Here is a 22,611-nt window from a genome sequence, read left to right as displayed (position 1 = left end):
TTCAGTTTTTTGGACACAACCTATTTTAGAAAATTTGGTTGAGCCAAAAAAAAAGTTTGTCTAACTTTAATTTAATATTTTTTTAGGGGACATATTAAAGTAATTGTAGTTTCTAATGTTTAGGCTTTGTATACACTCTGACATGTAACATGTAGTATCGGGGGGGGGGGGGGGGGCTTTCCCCTTTTCCAAACATACCCTTTTACACAACATTTTACTATTAAAAAAAATATCAACTGAAAGCTGCCCCCCTTCTCCATGAAATAGGATTTTCGAATTCTGACAATTTTACTCTTTTTTTTTTTTTTGTTGTTGCTTGTCCAAGATTTTCAAATATAACCACCCCACCCCCACCCCTTAAAAAATGATACTTAACTACGTGCCTGTATACTGGCAAAATTATTTTCCCCTTGCTCACCGGTTGTTACGGGCCTGAGTCTACAATTATCATGATAATACAAGGGAACAACTTTTATACAAGACAAAATTTTAACTCAAATTATTGTATCGATGTGACCATGACTTGCGTGTCAACATCTGATGATCTAAAGTTCTACGTTTTTTTTTAATTCTCGTTATAGCTGGAAAAATACATCTAGGATATCACCTTATGTAAATAGTAATTGACGTACAGGCTATATATAATAAAATATAGAATATATTCGCAATATTTACCCCAAAGGCTGTGAAGACAACACAGCAGCTGTTATGACAGGAAGTCTTTCTATGCCTCCCGGTGGGGGCGCTGCGAAAACAGGAAGATAATTTGGCGCGAAAATGAGTCAGCGGTCCCTCTATTATATGTCTCTGAATAAACCAATCGTGATTGTTTTGATCACATGATTTTTTCATTCAGGAACTCTACTTTCACTTTAGGCTGGAAAATGTAAGAAAACGATTATGTCGAGCGACAATAACGTCGAAGAATCGACGGAATACTCAAAGTATGGAATCAAGGATGCCCCCAAGCCAGCGATCGCCACGCCTCTTGGTCAGGTAAATGAACTTTACAAAGGTATATGAAGGAATGTCCCACAGGTATAAGGAGTGTTTATCTGTTTATCTTGTCACAAGGCCTTCTGAATCAGATGTAAACACGTGATCGAAAACATGATTTAGAAATTTTTAGGCTTTCTTTTTTATTACATAACATTGTGAATTTGAACTGAAAATTCAAAAACACTGTGTCAAATCTTATATCTGAAAACGACGGTATCAAAAAGGAAACGAGTCGCACATGTATACATGTACACCTTGAAGAACTTATGCATCATAAACAAACTTGTGTAGAAAACATAAATCAAACTGCATGTACATCTATATGTTAACTTATTTTAAACCATATCATTTAAATTGAAATATAATATCAAAAATAGTATTACCATGCGCACCCTTGGGTAAAGACTATTTGCAGATATATTTATTTATTTACCTATAGTAATTATTTTGAGCACACATGGATTCTTGCACTTGTTGATATTATACAGCTTTAAAGAGTTTTCTGAAAATACAATATCAGTAGATAATATTTAAATAAAGGCAATATATTTCAAAGATACTGTGAGTTTGTGACCATTTAATTAAACTTCCTAAATATATCCTCTATCATGCTTTGATCATGCAGTGACAGGTGATGATTATCTCCTTTTCAGACCAGGACCTGCGCTGGTTTGGACGCCAAGGAGACTGTGTTCCTGGTAGTCAGTATTGTAAATATTTTGACAGCGCTGGGACTGACTCTTTATCGCTTCATCACCGTCATCAAGGACGGCAATTCGGACAGTTCTGATTTTACGTTTGCACTCATTCTCATTATAAATGGAGGTAATATATTGTAAAAGACTTGGTCTGTCACAACTATTAAGCTCCTGTTAATGACATAGATTCTTAGCTGTGTGACAAACCAAGCACCTGTTCAGGAGGATGATCTAGATCTGTTGTCTGTCATGTGTCACAATGAACAAGCAGTCACATGTTAATGATTTGACCATCTGTATCCATATTTTCACATGTATTAGACAATGCATGATAATCACATATCTGTTCATTGACACACTGCTTTCAATTGGCACTTTGCATTCTTAAGTGATAACTAAAGAGAAAATTTATTATAATGTTAGAAATGTTTCAGAGTAGTGAGTAGGTAATACTACAGTCTCCTCAGATCAGGAAGTTATGATATTATAGTCATTAAAGTGTGTTAATGAGTAAAATGTAGGCATGTGTAGATAAATATATCATAGCCCTGTTCACATGCACTCATTTACTTACAGGTGTAAATTTTGCATGTATACAAATTTTACTTATGATGTATAAATCATAAAAACGTAATTTTTGCAGTGTGTTCACATGCACTAGCAAACTGTGTGTACCGGTAAATCAGTATTTGTCTATTTCGAAGCTCTCTAGAAAGACTTAGAGATACTTATTTTAGAATTTCCTATTTTTTTCTTGAACTCCTTGTTCTTAATCCCTTGTACTAAGAAGAAAATTTGTTTCTTCATCAATCAGCGCTATATGCAGTTCCCCTCCTCCTCCCCATTTCTTGTTCAAATACTACATAAAACAATATTTTAATTAATCAACACATCAGAAGGTCACTGCTCTCTATAGGATATGATAAATTTTTCAAAGAAGAGATGCATTGTTTGTCTTGGGGGACAATAAACTTGCTATTGTCCTTATAGCCAGTAAATAGGTGTATAATGTTTAAAAAGTGAACTACAGTGTAATTTATACTGGGAGGTGGGCACTATAAGATAACTGCCAGATAATAGATATTAAAATTAGCTGTAAATGTACAGAGTGACAGGGCTTAATTAATACCCACTGCATCCAGGTCCGGTAAAAGCATCCTGTCCCAATTGAAAATTGACTCCCCCCCTCCCAAAAAAAAATTTTAGGTAAAATTTCCCAAGTGACAAGTACATGTAAATTGAATTTTTCAGTGATTTTGCATAAAAATAACTTGAATTTTGAAATTATAATGACTCGTAAAGATGTAAATAGGGAATAAATCTGCAATTTAATCTTTAAGCAATAGTTAAACATAATATGTAATCAACATCTCCACTTTTTTCGATTTAAATTTTCCAAATGAAAGGGTATAGGATCCTGCACCAAAAATGGTTAATTAAGCCATGACAGGCCTGTACATATAGTACCAGAGGTGGGAATGTTTTTTAAGTGCTAATCGCAGCCCAAGTGCTTATAGGCAACTTTTATTGTGCTTTTCAGTTTTTTTTTCTCAGCTTTAGTTATACTGCTGAGTGATGCAACTACTTGGTATTCAAACAATGTAACAGTAAATGTGTGACTTTCATGTTTTCCTCTGTGGTATATATTTTCATTATAGTAGATGACATCTGTATTAATGTTGAGATGTCTCACTAGTACCCATCTTTTCCACAGTTAATTTGTATCTGTTAATATGTATTGTTCCTGCTTTTACTGAAAGTGGGATATATTAATTTGGGTCTGTCCTCTGTCTGTCCATCTGTTTGTCTGTCATTCTGTGTAATACTTTCGATTCCGGATGATATCTCAAAAAACCTTTGAGTTTTTGCAATGGAATTTTATATCACAACTCCCTATTAGCCTAAAGAACACTAAAGAAGGCCTAGAAGAAGATAGTCAGAGAATTTTGAGGTCAAAAAGTCAAAAGTCAAGGTCAGAAATTCATACATTGCAAAATAATGTTTCCAGATGATAACTTTAGTTTTCTTTGAGCTTCTTCAGTGTAATTTTATAGCAAGTTTTCATAACTCTCATATCTTAAAAAAGATCCCTACTGATTTTGAGATTAAAAGGTCAAAGATCAGGATCAGAAATTCATACATTCCATCTGTTTTTATCACTTTCGTGTCTGGACAATATCTCAAATTGAAAAAGCCTTTGAGCTTTTGCAATGAAATTTTATATTACAACTCTCTGTGGCCTAAAAAAGAACCCTAATGATCAATAGGTCAAAGGGGAAGGTCAAAAATTCATACATTGCAGAAAAAAGGTTTCCTGTTGATAACTTTCGTTTTCTTTGAGGATTTGCATTGAAATTTATTACAGTAAGTCAATATAACTAATAAAGAAATCCCTATTGATTTTGAGGTCATATGGTCAAAGACCAAGGTCAGAAATTCATAAATTGCATAGTTACCTACTTTTCATGTGATAACTTTGTTTCTTCTTGGTTTTTTAATAAAGCTTAAGGTCATGAATTTCTTTAACCCCCCAAAAGATCCCTGTTGACTTTAAGGCCAAAAGGCTTAAAGGTCAAGGTCAATCTGTTTTTTTTTTCTCCATCTGCATTTCTTGGAGGTCTACCACCCTTTTCTTTCTTTCTTAAGCGGGAGACACAAATTCACTTGATTAGCTTGACTGTTTATTTTCCTGTGTTCTGTATTTAACCTATTTTATCCAGTACATGTTTTGTATATTTTTAGGTCACCTGAGTCACTCAGGTGACCTATTGCTATCTGTTTTCGTCCGTCGTCGTGCGTCGTCCGTCGTGCGTTAACTTTTGAACATTTTTAACTTCTTCTCTAGAACCGCTCAACCAATTTCAACCAAATTTGGTATATAGCATATATGGGTGAAGGGGAACAAAAATTGTGAATTTCATGGTCCCTGCCCCCCCCCCCCCCCCCCCGGGGCCTGAGGGGTGGGGCTAAAACCACCAAAAATAATGCAATCTTTAAAAATCTTCTTCTTTACTCCTGAACATCAAGCAGTCAAACTGTTGGCATCATTGTAATAAGCATTGAGCCCTCTACCAAAATTGTGAAATTCATGGCCCCAGGGTCAGGGGTTCTGGCCCCAGGGAGGGGCTATATAGATCATATAGTGAAAGTGCATTATTTCTTTGAAAATCTTCTTCTCTGCTCCTGGGTATTAAATAAAGTTACTAAGTACATAGTTATGATGAGCAAGAGTGCCTCTTCCAAAATTGTGAAATTCATGGCCCCAGGGTCAGGGGTTCTGGTGTTAGGGCGGGGCTCTATTGATTATATAGTGAAAATGCATTAATTCTTTGAAAATCTTCTTCTCTGCTCCTGGGTATTAAATAAAGTAACTAAGTACATAGTAATGATGAGCAAGAGTGCCTCTTCCAAAATTGTGAAATTCATGGCCCCAGGGTCAGGGGTTCTGGTGTTAGGGCGGGGCACTATAGATTATATAGTGAAAAAAGCATTAATTCTTTGAAAATCTTCTTCTTTGCTCCTGGGTATTAAATAAAGTAACTAAGTACATAGTTATGATGAGCAAAAGTGCCTTTTCCAAAATTGTGAATTTCATGGCCCCAGGGTCTGGGGTTCTGGTGTTAGGGCAGGGCTCTATTGATTATATAGTGAAAATGCATTAATTCTTTGAAAATCTTCTTCTCTGCTTCTGGATATTTAATAAAGTAATTAAGTACATAGTTATGATGAGCAAGAGTACCTTTTCCAAAATTGTGAATTTCATGGCCCCAGGGTTAGGGGTTCTGGTGTTAGGGCGGGGCTCTATCAACTATATAGTGAAAATGCATTAATTCTTTGAAAATCTTCTCCTCTGCTCCTGGGCATTAAGGTGATAAACTAAGTACATAGTTATGATGAGGAGGTAGGCCTCTTCCAGAATTGTGAAAGCCATGGCCCCTGGGTAAGGGGTTCTGGTGTTAGGGCGGGGCTCTATTGATTATATAGTGAAAATGCTTTAATTCTTTGAAAATCTTCTTCTCTGCTCCTGGAGACTATTTAAACAAACTTAGTGCATGGTTATGATGCATAAGGATGCCTTTTCAGAAATTGTGAATTTCATGGCCCCAGGGTCAGGGGTTCTGGTGTTAGGGTGGGGCTCTATTGATTATATAGTGAAAATGCATTGATTCTTTGAAAATCTTCTTCTCTGCTACTGGAGACTATTTAAACAAACTAAGTGCATGGTTATGATGCATAAGGATGCCTTTTCAAAAATTGTGAATTTCATGGCCCCAGGGTCAGGGGTTCTGGTGTTAGGGTGGGGCTCTATTGATTATATAGTGAAAATGCATTGATTCTCTGAAAATCTTCTTCTCTGCTACTGGAGATTATTTAAACAAACTAAGTGCATGATTTGATAGACAAGGATGCCTCTTTCAAAATTTTTAAATATATGGCCTCAGTTTTGGGGGTTCTTGAGGGGGGGGGGGGGGGCTCTATTGATTATATAGTGAAAAAGCATTAATTCTATTAATTAATCATTAACTAATCCTGTCTGCTCCTTTAAGTGTTGAGCTGATAAATAAATTGCTTAGCTATGATGAAAATGGGAGCTTCGAACAGAATTTTTAGCTCACCTGAGCCGAAGGCTCAAGTGAGCTTTTCTGATCACATTTTGTCCGTCGTCCGTCCGTCCGTCTGTCCGTCTGTCTGTCCCTCTGTCTGTCTGTCCATCCGTCTGTAAACTTTTCATATTTTTGACTTCTTCTCAAGAACCACTGGGCCAATTTTGACCAAACTTGGTACAAAGCATCCTTGGGTGAAGGGGAATTTAAATTGTTGAAATGAAGGGCCAAGTCCCCTCACAAGGGGAGATAATCAAGAGAAGACAAAAATAGGGTGGGGTCATTAAAAAATCTTCTTCTCAAGAACCACAGGGCCAGTAAAGCTGAAACTTATATGGAAGCATCCTAGTGTAGTGTAGATTCTAAATTGTAAAAATCATGACCCCCGGGGGTAGGGCGGGGCCACAATGTGGAATCAATGTTTTACATAGAAATACATAGGAAAAATCTTTAAAAATCTTCTTCTCAAGAACCACTGGGCCAGAAAAGCTGAAACTTATGTGGAAGCATCCTGGGATAGTGTAGATTCTAAATTGTAAAAATCATGACCCCCGGGGGTAGGGCGGGGCCACAATAGGGAATCCAAGTTTTACATTGAAATATATAGGAAAAATCTTTAAAAATCTTCTTCTCAAGAACCACTGGACCAGAAAAGCTGAAACTTATGTGGAAGCATCCTGGGGTAGTGTAGATTCTAAATTGTTCAAATCATGACCCCCGGGGGTAGGGCGGGGCCACAATAGGGAATCCAAGTTTTACATTGAAATATATAGGAAAATTCTTTTTCTCAAGAACCACTGGACCAGAAAAGCTGAAACTTATGTGGAAGCATCCTGGGGTAGTGTAGATTCTAAATTGTAAAAATCATGACCCCCGGGGGTAGGGCTGGGCCACAATAGGAAATACAAGTTTTACATTGAAATATATAGGAAAAATCTTTAAAAATCTTCTTCTCAAGAACCACTGGGCCAGAAAAGCTGAAACTTATGTGGAAGCATCCTCAAGTAGTGTACACTCTAAATTGTTCAAATCATGACCCCAGGGGATAGGGCGGGGCCACAATAGGGGGAATCCGAAGTTTTACATTGAAATATATAGGAAAAATCTTTAAAAATCTTCTCAAGAACCACTGGACCAGAAAAACTGAAACTTATGTGGAAGCATCCTGGGGTAGTGTAGATTCTAAATTGTTCAAATCATGGCCCCTGGGGGGAGGGTGGGGCCACAATAGGTATTACAAGGGGGGAGTCTGGTAATGAACAGCATGGCCAAAGTTACTCAGGTGAGCGATGTGGCCCATGGGCCTCTTGTTAAATCTTGTGGTCCTAGGGTCAGGGGTTCTGGCATAACGAGGGGGGGTGGGGGGGCTTTTGATAATATAGTGGAAAAGTGTTAATTCTTTGAAGTCCATAGTTATGATGTTGAGGGTAACTCTTCCAAATTTGTAAATTTCTTGACCCTTGGTCTTGGGTTCTGGTGTTAGGGTAAAGCTTTGTTGAATCTGTAGTGAAAATGCATTGTACCTGTGAAATTCTTCTCTGCTTCTGGGCATATCAGAAGCAAACTGAGTAGAAGTTTAAATGATATGAGTAAGCGTATTTCTACCAGATTTTTAACATCTGGACCATTCGTCTAAGCATTCTGGTCCTGGGCAGGGCTCTATTAACTTGTATTCTACTGAGAGAAGTTATTCCCCTTTTCCATTCACCTTTGATAATTAATCACTGTAAATAATGTATTTGAAAAGTTAATAGAATAAGATAATTATGCAAGAATGTTTATCGTATAATTAAAAAAGTACTTTCTTAGTTTTAATAATCAGGTAGACCTGTAAGTAATAGATAAATAAAAATGAGACAAAAATAACTTATCTTATTAAAAGTTCTTCAAAGACCGTAAGAGAGGTCAATGCTAGAGGTCTTAATATGGGTTTAAAAATAGTACAGAAGCACTAATAGTTTGATAATAGTCTGCATGGTGATAATGTTAAGTAGGGGACAGATTAGAACTTAATTTATGAGTTGATACTGAATACTAGACTAATTATTTTGTTGATCCTAATCTTCCTACTTCTCTTGGTTTAGGGCAACAATGCTTCATCTATCAGTGTATTTAACTTCTAAATTGTTGTATTATACTCAGGTGACCATTAAGGCCCTTGAGCCTCTTGTACTTTTTTCCCATTGTTCTATATGTCAACTTTCTATACCCCCAGCTTGAAAAGCGCAGGTATATAGTGATGGGGTGTCTCTCCTTCTGTGTATTCGTCCGTCTGTAACACTTGGGGGTACCCATCTCTTATCCGCAACTCCTCCTATACCACTGAATAAAATTTGATGAGACATTCACAGAATCTTTGTTACATAGTGTCATAGTGGACCTCCTATTTTACATTTGAATCGGGCAGATATTTGAGGTTTCTCACTGCAAAACATGAACACTGCCATTCTTTCTATAACATTGATGGTACCCATCTCCAATCCACAACTCCTCATTTTAAATCATACTGACCTCTGCTATTGACCAATTAGAGTAAGCGAATTAAATAGAGAATGTGAGACAATATTGAAAGTCGATAATAAATTCAGCATAACATTAACTCCAAGGCTGAGACAAGCCTTTAACTTGATTATTTAATGGTAAAAATGTTTTTGTTGGGACTAAAACTGGCATGTTTTTCTGTTTACAATTTAGTTTCAGGTTAAACTAAACAATGTTTTTGATTGGCTCATGCAAACTTTTATGAGGCCACTCAGTGCATTTCTTACCTGTCAAAGTTTGACTATTTGGTCAAGGGTTTATGCAGAGAGAGGAGTGGATCAGAAACCCTTGACTTGGGAAGATGTACATGTATAATAGGGGGTACCCATCTCTTTTCTGCAACTCCTCCTATACCATTGATTAGAATAAAATTAAATGAGACTTTTCCAGAATCTTTTTCACATAGTGCCAATGTGCACATCATATTTTACATTATGGTTGGACAGATATTTGGGGTTTCCCACACCAAAAATGGTCTTGGCCTTTAATTATACTCATATTGGTGCAAGGGTTATCATTTTGTGTCAGCGCAGTGCTCACAGTACCTCTGGTTTTTCCAATCTTTTGTACATTTTACTTTTTTCCCAGTATTCAGTATATTTCACCTGTTCTGTATAATTTTACGTGTTTATTTCCAGTGTTCTGTATAATTTTACGTGTTTATTTCCAGTGTTCTGTATAATTTTACGTGTTTATTTCCAGTGTTCTGTATAATTTTACGTGTTTATTTTCAGTGTTCTGTATAATTTTACGTGTTTATTTCTAGTGTTCTGTATAATTTTATGTGTTTATTTCCAGTGTTCTGTATAACTTTACGTGTTTATTTCCAGTGTTCTGTATATTTTACGCATTTCATGGCCTGCTGCGAGAGAAGAAGTACGAGCTATATGTCCTGATACTGGCCATCCTTGTTGTGCTGGTGTACTGTGTTGTGGAGTACATCGTCAATGTTGATGGAAGGAGTACACTAAAACTGGTACTAGTATTCTATTGAATATAAAACTAAATATTGGATATGGATGCAATCTCCATATATGTACCAAAAATATTGGACATAGGAGCTACCACTCAGGATGAATCACTCAGTCAAAAGAGAGTTATCCATGCAGCTGAAAAACTGTATGTTTCCTAAATTTTATTTAAGTTTCTTTTGAGGGAACAATCACACATTTTGACAACTTACCTGAATAAAACTCTTTGACAAGCCAAGAAAAAAACTCTCTTAACATCAAAATCTTATTTCTGGGGTTGGGGTGGGGGGGGGGGGGGGGTTAAAGTCCATGAACAGAAGAGGGATTTGACTATACTTGATCAGCAAAAGTGGGGGGGGGGGGGCAGCCTTTCAGTATACATTTTCATACTAAATTGATAGTAAAAATTAATGTTCAGAAAAAAGTGGGAATTGGGGGCAGCCCCACCCCCCTTCCCTACAGATACAACGTGCCTGAATGTTACGTTCACCTGAGTGGAAGTCTAGTGCAGGTGATATAACTTTTCTTAACTTATAATTAGTATTAGTTAAAAAATTCTCAATCTATTTTTAATCTAATGTAGAAAAAATAAATTCTTTGAAATGTTCACCTGGAAGGTCATGTGCAGGTGACCATAGCATAGTATTTTTCTACAGTGTTGGATTTCAGCCAATCAAAGAGCTAGGAATCATTCAAATTAACATAATGAACTAAATTAATTTGCATGATTTTCATTTTCTCACAATCTTCTGTAAATTTTCCTAATTATTTATAAAAATCTATATTAGTGAGTAGACGTTTTGTGCAGGGGGTTGATGGGTGAGTAGTGGATGGGGGGGGGGGGGGGAGAAAGGGATTCATGTGTCCTTCTCTTGTATTTATAGATGACAACTTTCTACATTTCCCTTGCATGTAAAATAACATCTGGAAAAAAATAATCAATGCCAGACTCTTGAAGTATTTTCTTGCAGTACACTCTACATTTATTTGTTTTGTTTGTTTGTTTGTTTTTTTCTTAATTTAAAAAAGTGGTTTAATTTTATAATTGACTTAGGTGAGGATGATTTTAGCCATTGTACTGGCTCCCCCCAATATCGTCCTAGCGTGGTCAGTGGCCAGACACTTTGGTTATTTAACATTCAGAATTGTTGGAGCATCTGAATACCTACAGTGTAAGTTTCAGTAATTTTATGTAAACAGCTGATTTAATTATAATGGCTAGACATCCTTGTGTTAATATTTATTTATTATATATACAGTTGAACTTCGGTATCTCGAACACGGTTATCTCAAATACCATGGATATGTCGAAGTGATTTTGACGTCCCAGCTGTTAATTTCTTAAGTATTTGACCCTGGATATCTCGATTCCTCGGTTATCTCGAAGTATTTTCTCGGTCCCCTTGGGTTCGAGATAACGAGGTTTGACTGTATATTACAAAACATATGTTTGATTTGGTTATTGAGTCTACATTGTGCCCTTGTTTAAAGGAAAAATTTATTAACATTTTTAACCTAAACTACTTTGGGTATAGTCTTCTTATGTTTAACACTTTGTGATTGATATTGTACATCTTACAAAACCATGAAATTTTATTTTCAGATTTGTACAAACAAGCCTCAATCTTTTCCTCTATGTTGAAGTTCGATATCCAAGTTACAGTAAGTAATGGAGATACCCCTGAAAATCATTATTTATTAATTTTGAAAATTCATTCAAATTTCAAAGAGTTTATAAGGATTAACCTGAGCTTTTTGGATCACATTTTGTCTGACATCTGTTTGTAAACTTCTCACATTTTCATCTTCTCAAGAACCGCTTGGTCAATTTCAACCAAACTTACCTCAAAGCATCCTTGTGAGCAGGGGATTAAAATTTCGTTCAAATGAAGGGCCACACCCTCTTTCAAAGGAAAATCATTAAGAATTAGTGATAATTAATGACATTTTTTAAAAAAAATCTTCTCAAGAACTGCTGGGCTAGAAAAGATGAAACTTAATAAATGAAACTTTCCTGACATTATGTAGAATCAAGTTTGTTCAAATCATTACCCTGGGGGTTAGGTTGGGGCCACAATAGGGGATCATAGTGTTACAATGGATTATATAGGAAAGAAAATTTTAGATAAAAATATTCTAAAAAACAATGAAGTCATGTTAGTATGCAAGAATCCTCAAAGTGTAGATTCAACTTTGACCAAATACATGTAAGGGTCCTGGGAGTTAGGTTGGGTTACATAGGTGAAAAGAGTTTAACAAGGGATTTAAAGGAACATATCTTTTCAGTAGCAGCAGGGCCAAACTAAATCATACTATTATGAAAACATTCCCATATTAATTGAAGGTTTTAGTTTTTTTTCTCTTTTTTCTTTTTGTTTCAAATTATGGACCCTGTGGTTAATTCTAGGTATGTGTCACAATATTGGGATAAAATTTTTCATGGGGATAAAGAGGGAAAAAATCTTTTGAAAAAACAGCAGGACCACAGTGACTTGAGTGAGCATTGTGGCCCATGTAGAGAGTGCAGTCATGGTACAACTGTACATTCAGGCAGGAATAACAATTAAACGCCTCACAAAAATAAAAGATTTCTTATAATTGACATACTCCTTGCATCAGAACAACTCTCCTTACACAGAAGTGAAAAGGCATCACAATAGCCTCTCACTCTCCATGAAATTTTAAATGGATAATCTTAGCTTTTCAGATTTTTTTATTTGCTTTTATAAATATGTGAAAAACAGTTGTAAACATTAACTTTTTACTTAAACTATACAGGCAAGCTTCGTAATTTTGGTTTTGAAAGATGGAACAAAACTTGATGTGTTCCAGCAGGTGGCGCTGTCTGTGGGACTGCCATACTCTGTGCTGTGGAACATCTTTGGTTGGTTCACTGTAAGTAAACTGGTTACCTAATTATTCTTTTGCCTTAAGCTGCAGGACAATCATCTAAAGAATACTGTCAATGTCAACACAAGTCATATGTTTACTTGTTGATTTTGCAAGATGATGCACATTGGAATAATTGAGCAAAAAACAACAAGCATTATTCTAATTATTCTTGTACATTATCTCCAATACATAAATATCTAAGTTTGTAATCAGTGGGTAATATGTGATATAAATAAACAAATCACAATTACAAAGTAAAATGTCTGCATGTAGTGAATATAAGGCTATAATTTGAAAGAATATTACTGTGATATATCCCTATAGCAAAGGGCCAAGGAGGACCAATTTTGCTTTGTTATAAATGTAACTCATTATATCTGTGAAATTCCCTGCTGGGGGAGGTAAAGGTTATAAGATGTTAGAGGCCTGTGTGATAGAATATAATACATGTATATCCAGTAAGCTTGTATCATTTTTAGCTCACCTCGACGAAGTCGAGATGAGCTTATGCTATACCCCCGGCATTGGCGTCCCGGTCAAAGTTTTAGGAGCAAGTCTATTCTCAAGTGGATGATGCATCTAGGGATGGACACTACCACACTTGCTTTGGATGCTGGATCTGACGTAGATTTTCCAGATGAGTGACCAGGTTAAAGTTTTTGGAGCAGGTCCATTCCCAAGGAACTATAAGCCCTACCTGGACCAAACTTGCATGGATGATGCATCTAGGGATGTACACTAACTAACCTGCTTGGATGCTGAATCTGACCTAGATTTTCCACATGAGTGAATTTTAGCCATATTTTAACCAAATTAGCATGGATGATGATGTATCTACGGATGGACACTTTCAGACTTGCTTTGGATTCTGAATCTGATATTGATGGATATTGATCTTGGGATGTACACTAACTAGGAAAAAAATATGATGTGAGATTTGCCTTACTTATTGATAACATTCGTCGAGGTGAGCTTGGTAATCTTTGATTATCTATGTTTTTTTTCTTTAGTTGAGAAGAGAATGGAGGGCAGCTGCCTGGATCTTTGCTTTCCTGGGTCTGGCAAAGCCCACCTACTACATCTACCAGATCATCCATGTAAGTTCTGATAGATGATTCTGTTACACGGTAATATGTGGATTTCCTTTTTTGATCATAAATGTGAAGATGTTCCCTTGTTTTAATAATAATTTCAAGTGAAAATTCTAAGCAAAATATTTGGGTTGTTAAGGGATATGCTTTTGATTTGAATTGCACAAATGGAGGATGATGTACAATTAAAGTTTATAATGTCCAAGCAATCATCTCCTGCTCTCAAAAATATACAGGCTCCTCCCAAAATTTTACCTTGGTTTGGAAAGAGATACATGTAAATTCTTGAGCTACAGTTGATTTCTGAAATCACAAAACCTTGACATTGTGAGGATGCCTTAGTGATGATATTCGATTCTACCAAACTTTATTGTTAGATTGTTAGTGAAGAAGCCTATTTGTTGTAAAGTGTACACTTGATACTTGTAATGCAATACATGTACATGTACTTCAAATTAGGCGAAAATTGCAGCCTTTAGTTTTGGTTATCTTGGCTTAATTAAGCCTTTTTAAATAAAATCTATCTCCTGAGGAGAAATTTTAATAAGGATGGATGGAAGGGTGTTGAAATATCGGGAGATTTTACCTCCCACCAGAAGAATATCATGTTACATGCTCCACTTTGTTTTTGCTCTATACATTTAATTTATAATGGAGAAAAAATAGCCATTACTTTGAATTCTACTATCCATTGATACATTGATATCTTCTAACAGGAATATCAAAGGTTGGATGACAAAGACACGGATAAAGGAGAAATCCTAGTATATTCCACACTGGTAGCAGGTAACTATAACCGTTATCTCTTCAAAAAATCAGTGAAGAAATGTTTTGATAAATAGGAGTCATAGATAGTCACATCTTTGAGCGATACATGAAATCATTTTTGAAATGCTTCCTTTTCTGTGTTTAAGTACATTAGGGCTACTGTTGTGGATAAAAATATCCAGAGCTGTCTTTGTTACATACAGAGAGATAATTGCTATCATTATGGAAATATTTTTTTTCTTTTTGTTTAGGAACACTAGGTCTACTGCTGTGGATACTAATTATGATAGAACTGAAAACGGTCTACAAAAATTTTGGAAAAGGACTTAAAGAGAGAGGTGAGTAAAGCATTTGATTTGATGCATAAGTTTTTTAGGTCACCTGAGTCACTCAGGTGACCTATTGCTATCTGTTTTCGTCCGTCGTCGTCCGTTGTGCGTTAACTTTTGAACATTTTTAACTTCTTCTCTAGAACCGCTCAACCAATTTCAACCAAATTTGGTATATAGCATCTATGGGTGAAGGGGAACAAAAACTGTGAATTTCATGGTCACTGCCCCCCTGGGGCCTGAGGGGTGGGGCTAAAACCACCAAAAATAATGCAATCTTTAAAAATCTTCTTCTTTACTCCTGGACATCAAGCAGTCAAACTGTTGGCATCATTGTAATAAGCATTGAGCCCTCTACCAAAATTGTGAAATTCATGGCCCCAGGGTCAGGGGTTCTGGCCCCAGGGTGCTCCTGGGTATTAAATAAAGTTACTAAGTAAGAGACATATGATAGAGGGACCGCTGACTCATTCGGGACGTTTCTAGACTTTTCACTTTAGGTTGAGTACTTTAATTCCGAATGGAAAATGATGTTCCGATTTTCGCAGCGCCCTCACCGGGAGGCATAGAAACTATAAACAGTATGGCGTTTCATCATAGAATGGGAAGTAAACATCGCTACAACTCCAATTTTAAGCAAAATTTACTCGTGGCATTAATCGCAGGGGGATGAGTTACTTTCGTTTTCATGACGACAAAGAATTGAGAACAAATTTATCTTCAGTAAATAGATGGAATCGATCTTCTAACCCCGACTGAGTTGCATTTGTTCATAATGGCTTGACTTCTTTACAACCTCTACACTAAGAAATACACTGTAACATGTATTTCATAGTGTAGGATAAGAAGACCTTTTTTGACGAGGCCATTTGTTTGCCGTGTTGGTTTTGGACTGGCATGCATTATTTTAATTTTTGGTTTCCTACATGTGTACATGTACGTAGGTGCTAGATTTCATGCAGCTAGGTTGGTGTATTTCCCGTATTTTTTTTATATATTGTTATATAAACCTATCTGTATACATTCATTAAAATTAAAAATTGCTGAAATTAGCCTTTTTTAAAAATATCATATTGCGGTATATAAAATATATTATTTTATTTTTGTTTTCCTATAACATATTTAAAAACACAAAATGCACCATCCTGAAACGAAGCATAGATTGTGACTTGTAATCTAATCAAGCAACTCATACATTTTATCATTTGCTGCATTTTTAAAACATTGTTACAAGTGCCATTTAAAAAAAAAAAAAAAATTGAAAAAAAATTAACTAAAGTGATGCTGATCAAGAAAATCCCATCACAGAGCAGTCGGTCTATGCAACTTAAGTAATGCTAATGGTTTTAGGAGCCCTCTATTCGTTGCACACCTTAGACTTATTATGTGGTACTTATATGCAGGAAGACTATATATATATGTTTATATATATGTTTATATATATATATATATATATATATATATATACTTGAAAAAGTAGGTGTTCAAAAAAGACAAAAATATGTATTGGTTGTTTTAAAGTTAGTTTTATTGTCTCACATTTAGGCCTTGCAGTAAATTCCAGTTTATATGCATCACATTGAAATTTGAAATATACATCACATGTATGCTTTCTTTACTCAGAATTTTCAGTCCATGGAGTGGAAAAATATTCAAACATTAAATTCTCAAAAGTCATAAAAAAAACCTTTACAAATGTCCTGGAGTGAGAGATAGCTCAGATTTTACCATTAAAAGTTAAGGATATCATTAATTCAGTTGCAGTATTGTTGAAAAACCATGCAACAGTAGTCCGATACAAGCCAATGTTTGTTTCAGTGGCGTTTCGAGTATGGCCATGTTTGATGCAGCAGCATGGTAATTTTAAGCTTTGCAGCTTACTAAACTACTATTCGTCGCCTTATTCATCATAAGATCTCACTTAAAACACCCTTCTAAAGCAGGTCAAGGTCTTTTGGGAAGACAACAGGAAACTTCAGGATCTTGTAGAATCAATCAGTAGAGGTACCATAATATCTGAAAATAGGAAAATGCAAAATCAATGAATAAAAGAATTTAATAGCTCAATGAGATATACTTGTAAAACCTGGGTTAGGGCAATTGTCCGTTATAAATATGAATATTTAAAAAAAAACACACACACACTACAAAAGCAGTTATAAAAAAAACATTCTCCCCCTAAAACAAGGGCACCACAAGGCAGAACATCCCCTCACAAAGAGTATAATTATCTTTAAATCAAGGCAGCATTCGACATCGATCCTGATGCAAATTTAGATGTTAACAGTTACATGTAGCAGGTTGATACATTTTTTTAAATCATTGTTACAAAATAGTGAGAAAATTGCCACTCACTTAATAGATTTATGGTGGTGGGAATATAGTCCCACATTAAAATAAGCATTCTGCATTTCCACTGCTGGCAAGCTGTATCTGTTGCTGAGGAAAGTGATTTCATACCTGGAGATTACATGAAGAACCAATGTTCATAAAATTGAATAATGAGTACATGTTTACATGATGTAAAAAATTAACATGCTGATTTAATATTCACTCCTGGATATACAAAAATTCAATCACATGACAGACTACATAAAATCATTCAACATTTATGATTAAATAATACACCCCATCATCAGGTTTTATGTTGAGAAACTCTCAGGTCCCATATAGGTGGGAAGGAATTTCAGTTTTTGGGACACAACCTATTTTAGAAATTTTGGTTGGGCCAAAAAAAGTTTGTCTGACTTTAATTTAATATTTTTTTAGGGGACACATTAAAGTAATTGTAGTTTCTAATGTTTAGGCTTTGACATATCTGACATATAACATGTAGTATCGGGGGGGGGGGGGGGGGGGGGGGGCTTTCCCCTTTTCCAAACATACCCTTTTACACAAACTTTTACTGTTGAAAATATTCACTGAAAGCTGCCCCCCCCCCTTCTCCATGAAATAGGATTTTCGAGTTCTGACAATTTTACTCTTTTTTTTTTTTTTTTTTTGCTTGTCCAAGATTTTCAAATATCCCCCCCTTAAAAAGTGATACTTAACTACGTGCCTGTATACTGGCAAAATTATTTTCCCCTTGCTCACCGGTTCTTACGGGTCTGAGTCTACGATGATATAAGGGAACAACTTTTATACAAGACAAAATTTTAACTCAAATTATATTGTATCGAATGTGACCATGACTTGCGTGTCAACATCTGATGATCTAAATTCTACGTTTTTTTTCTTTTTAAATTCTCGTTATAGCTGGAAAAATACATCTAAGATATCACCTTATGTAAATAGTAATTGACGTACAGGCTATATATAATAAAATATAGAATATATTCTCAATATTTACCCCAAAGGCTGTGAAGACAACACAGCAGCTGTTATGACAGGAAGTCTTTCTATGCCTCCCGGTGGGGCCGCTGCGAGAACAGGAAGATAATTTGGCGCGAAAATGAGTCAGCGGTCCCTCTATTATATGTCTCTGCTAAGTACATAGTTATGATGAGCAAGAGTGCCTCTTCCAAAATTGTGAAATTCATGGCCCCAGGGTCAGGGGTTCTGGTGTTAGGGTGGGGCTCTATAGATTATATAGTGAAAATACATTAATTCTTTGAAAATCTTCTTCTTTGCTCCTGGGTATTAAATAAAGTAACTAAGTACATAGTTAAGATGAGCAAAAGTGCCTTTTCAAATATTGTGAATTTCATGGCCCGAGGATCAGGGGTTCTGGTGTTAGGGCGGGGCTCTATTGATTATATAGTGAAAATGCTTTAATTCTTTGAAAATCTTCTTCTCTGCTACTGGAGATTATTTAAACAAACTAAGTGCATGGTTATGATGCATAAGGATGCCTTTTCAAAAATTGTGAATTTCATGGCCCCAGGGTCAGGGGTTCTGGTGTTAGGGTGGGGCTTTATTGATTATATTGTGAAAATGCATTGATTCTTTGAAAATCTTCTTCTCTGCTACTGGAGACTATTTAAACAAACTAAGTGCATGGTTATGATGCATAAGGATGCCTTTTCAAAAATTGTGAATTTCATGGCCCCAGGGTCAGGGGTTCTGGTGTTAGGGCAGGGCTCTATTGGTTATATAGTGAAAATGCATTGATTCTTTGAAAATCTTCTTCTCTGCCACTGGAGATTATTTAAACAAACTAAGTGCATGATTATGATAGACAAGGATGCCTCTTCCAAAATTTTTAAATATATGGCCTCAGTTTTTGGGGTTCTTGAGGAGGGGGGGGGGTCTATTGGTTATATAGTGAAAAAGCATTAATTCTATTAATTAATCATTAATTAATCCTGTCTGCTCCTTAGAATAGTGTTGAGCTGATAAATAAATTGCTTAGCTATGATGAAAATTGGAGCTTCGAACAGAATTTTCAAATCTTGTGGTCCTAGGGTCAAGGGTTCTGGCATAACAAGGGAGGGGGGGGGGGCTTTTGATAATATAGTGGAAAAGTGTTAATTCTTTGAAGTCCATAGTTATGAAGATGAGGGTAACTCTTCCAAATTTGTATATTTCTTGACCCTTGGTCTTGGGTTCTGGTGTTAGGGTAAGGTTTTGTTGAATCTGTAGTGAAAATGCATTGTACCTGTGAAATTCTTCTCTGCTTCTGGGCATATCGGAAGCAAACTGAGTAAAAGTTTAAATGATATGAGTAAACGTATTTCTACCAGATTTTTAAACATCTGGACCATTTGTCTAAGCATTCTGGTCCTTGGCAGGGCTCTATTAATTTGTATTCTACTGAGAGAAGTTATTCCCCTTTTCTATTCATCTTTGATAATTAATCACTGTAAATAATGTATTTGAAAGGTAAATAGAATAAGATAATTATGCAAGAATGTTTATCGTATAATTAAAAAAGCACTTTCTTAGTTTTAATAATCAGGTAGACCTGTAAGTAATAGATAAATAAAAATGAGACAAAAATAACTTATCTTATTAAAAGTTCTTCAAAGACCATAAGAGAGGTCAATGCTAGAGGTTTTAATATGGGTTTAAAAATAGTACAGAAGCACTAATAGTTTGATAATAGTCTGCATGGTGATAGTGTTAAGTGGGGGACAGATTAGAACTTAATTTATGAGTTGATACTGAATACTAGACTAATTATTTTGTTGATCCTGATCTTCCTACTTTTCATGCTTTAGGGCAACAATGCTTCATCTATCAGTGTATTTAACTTCTAAATTGTTGTATTATACTCAGGTGACCGTTAAGGCCCTTGGGCCTCTTGTTTGTTTTTTTTATAAAAAGATGCGAGAATGACATTCTAATGTACGATTACATGTACTAAAGAGAAGATGGAAGATCATTTTAATGCATGACTTTGATACAGAGATAAAAAAGTAGTACATTTCAATGTTTAATTCATCAAATCAAGAAAGACACCAGAGGGTCAGTTTAATGCATGACCTCAGAAGAGACATGCGCAAGGAATATACTGCATGATTACAATACATTTTAATACAAGTAGTTGAAAGAGGAGATATATTTTAAAGAATTCATTTATCTTTACAGCATTTGATGTTTTAGCCACAGAAAACACCAGTCTGATCACAGGCAGAAGAGTACATCGCTGACAAGTCTGCTGACAGGGCACTTGTTTGTGTGTCAGTCAAACTCGTGTAATAGAGATTACAAGTCAGATATAGAGCATAATTACCAATCTACGCCATATTTTACTGTTTGTCAATATAGATGGTGGATCCAGTACAGAAGCCATTATTTAGTCACTAAATATTGTTATGCTGGGTACTTTATATTTTTATATATCAGTTACAAATGTAATGAATAATCTTGTTGAACTAGTTATTGATGTGTGTATGTTTTTATACATGTATTATAAGCCCGTATTTTTTAATTTTTATCCTTTTATTTGTGAACGGTTCCAGGTCAATTTGTAATGTAGAGTGAAACTCTTTTATTTAGATACTGTAAATGTATTACATTTAGCTGTGTATTCTAATTAGCCCATTTGTCAGAAAACAGCTTCTGCTAATTCAAGTACAGTGCTGAATGTCTTGCACATACACATAAATAAGAACATTTAGAAATGAGCTAAATATGCTAACTTGTTCAAAAAATTAATATAGATGTAAAACATCATACATGTTAAAATGATATATTTACAGTGTTTGAATACAATGTACAAAATAAAGCCATTAGTTTGAACAATTTTTTTCAAGAAGTAGACTAGGTTATTGTTTAGGAAAGGGAATGTTTTGTTGACGGCAATTGCTTCTTGTCCTTGGAGCGTGGAACAAACTTAGACTTAAGTCAATTTTCAATTGTCTGTAAGATGTTCATTATTAATGAAATGAAATTCTTCATTTGCAGACAAAATCAGTTTGATGATGCGATGGTAATAGCATTTTTATTTCAACTTCTAAATAATTTCAGTGCAATATGCACATTTCAATGTCAGTTTAAGATGTTACATGGTCTCGGGGACTGGCCATATTGTTAGTCAATAATGTCAACTAAATAGCAGAAATTCATAAGAAAGAAATTGCAAAATATTTTCTGTTATGTTTTTAGAGGATGTGTATCAGATCAAATAATATGTGAGCTTTTTCATTGAAGGCCACTAGGAGCTGATTTAGATTTCTGTTAAACTGTGAACCCTGCATACATGTTGAACCCCTCACTGATGCTTTTTTTAAAATTTGTTTTGAGAAGTCAAAGTCTTAAAAAATATCACATAGATGTAGCATGTGCAATTTGTCCCAAAAAGATTTTGAATATTTTAATGAAAAAATAATTTTTTTTTCTGTTGCTTTAAACAACATTGTTTACAGAAAATCTATCTTTGTTCACTTGACATTTTGTTTGTATTTAATTATCACAAGATACATGGGTTATAGGTTATAAAAAATAATGCAGACTTGACCTTAAGGTTCACCATGATTGTGTTTAAGTATTATTTTGAAATGTAAATTATGTATAATTAAGATGACACAACAAAAATAATCATGTAAAAGGCTTTTCAGCTTCATTTTGTGTTAGTTCAAAGTTATTTTGGAGAATTTGTTTTTTTTAACGTCATTAGATACTATAAACTTACATGTAAGACAATTCTTCTTACAAGACAGTAAGTACAGGAATGGATTATTGTACATTGACTTTATATTATTTGAATGTGTGTTTCAGTTAAGTGCTAGCACTGTACAAGTACCTGAAGTACCAGAATCGACTAGGGTAGCACTGAGAATGCAAAATAAGTTATTGCTAAATTAAGGGCAAATAAAACCCATCACTTGAATATGTGTTAAATTATTAAATACAAGGTCAGTTATGTCTCATCTAGCAAGGTAAGGATATCTTTTTGCTACCACCTCCCCTTTTCTGAGAAAAGTATTGTTTCAATTCTTTTAGACAAGGTTTGTGATAAGATGAAATCAGGTGTGTATCAAATATATCTTTTTTCTTTGCAAATTTTTAGCTCACTGAGCCAAAGGCACAAGTGTGCTTTTCTGAGTCTTTTGGAGTCCATTTGTTTGTAAACATTTCACAATTTAAATCAACAAGTTGATGAAACAAGGATATCAACAGTCTCGTTTGAAGTCATCATTTCGCAAGTGCTATGTCAATACAATGACCTTGTCAACAAATACAATCTATCATTAGGTCAAATGCTGACTGACGTTTTTCATACTAATTGTTAGGCCATTATTTACACACTGAAATTTCTACGGATTTTTCCGTTC

The 22,611-nt window shown here is 35.1% G+C and overlaps 1 protein-coding gene and 1 long non-coding RNA gene across 2 annotated transcripts; one reads left to right on the top strand and one right to left on the bottom strand.

Annotated features, from left to right (window-relative positions):
• Positions 1 to 861: 861 nt before the first annotated feature.
• LOC133195496 (uncharacterized) lies at positions 862 to 22,166 on the top strand. The gene is made up of 10 exons (XM_061331350.1): positions 862 to 996; positions 1,653 to 1,824; positions 9,673 to 9,818; positions 10,868 to 10,985; positions 11,417 to 11,475; positions 12,592 to 12,708; positions 13,716 to 13,802; positions 14,513 to 14,582; positions 14,816 to 14,902; positions 20,423 to 22,166. Exons 1-10 carry the CDS (start codon positions 901 to 903, stop codon positions 20,482 to 20,484), a joined length of 1,014 nt encoding a protein of 337 aa, XP_061187334.1. The 5' UTR covers positions 862 to 900; the 3' UTR covers positions 20,485 to 22,166.
• LOC133194674 (uncharacterized) lies at positions 16,833 to 18,300 on the bottom strand. Its single transcript, XR_009722159.1, has 3 exons — positions 18,243 to 18,300; positions 17,249 to 17,353; positions 16,833 to 16,909 (listed from the first exon to the last, which is right to left on the bottom strand). It is a non-coding gene; the product is annotated as an uncharacterized LOC133194674 (long non-coding RNA).
• Positions 22,167 to 22,611: the final 445 nt, after the last annotated feature.

Source organism: Saccostrea echinata, unplaced genomic scaffold, assembly GCF_033153115.1.
Source record: "Saccostrea echinata isolate AGI-Se365-2 ecotype Australia unplaced genomic scaffold, CSIRO_AGI_Sech_v1 ptg000029l, whole genome shotgun sequence".
In the NCBI taxonomy this organism is placed as follows: Eukaryota; Metazoa; Mollusca; class Bivalvia; order Ostreida; family Ostreidae; genus Saccostrea; species Saccostrea echinata.
This window is presented reverse-complemented; position numbering and strand designations above follow the sequence as displayed.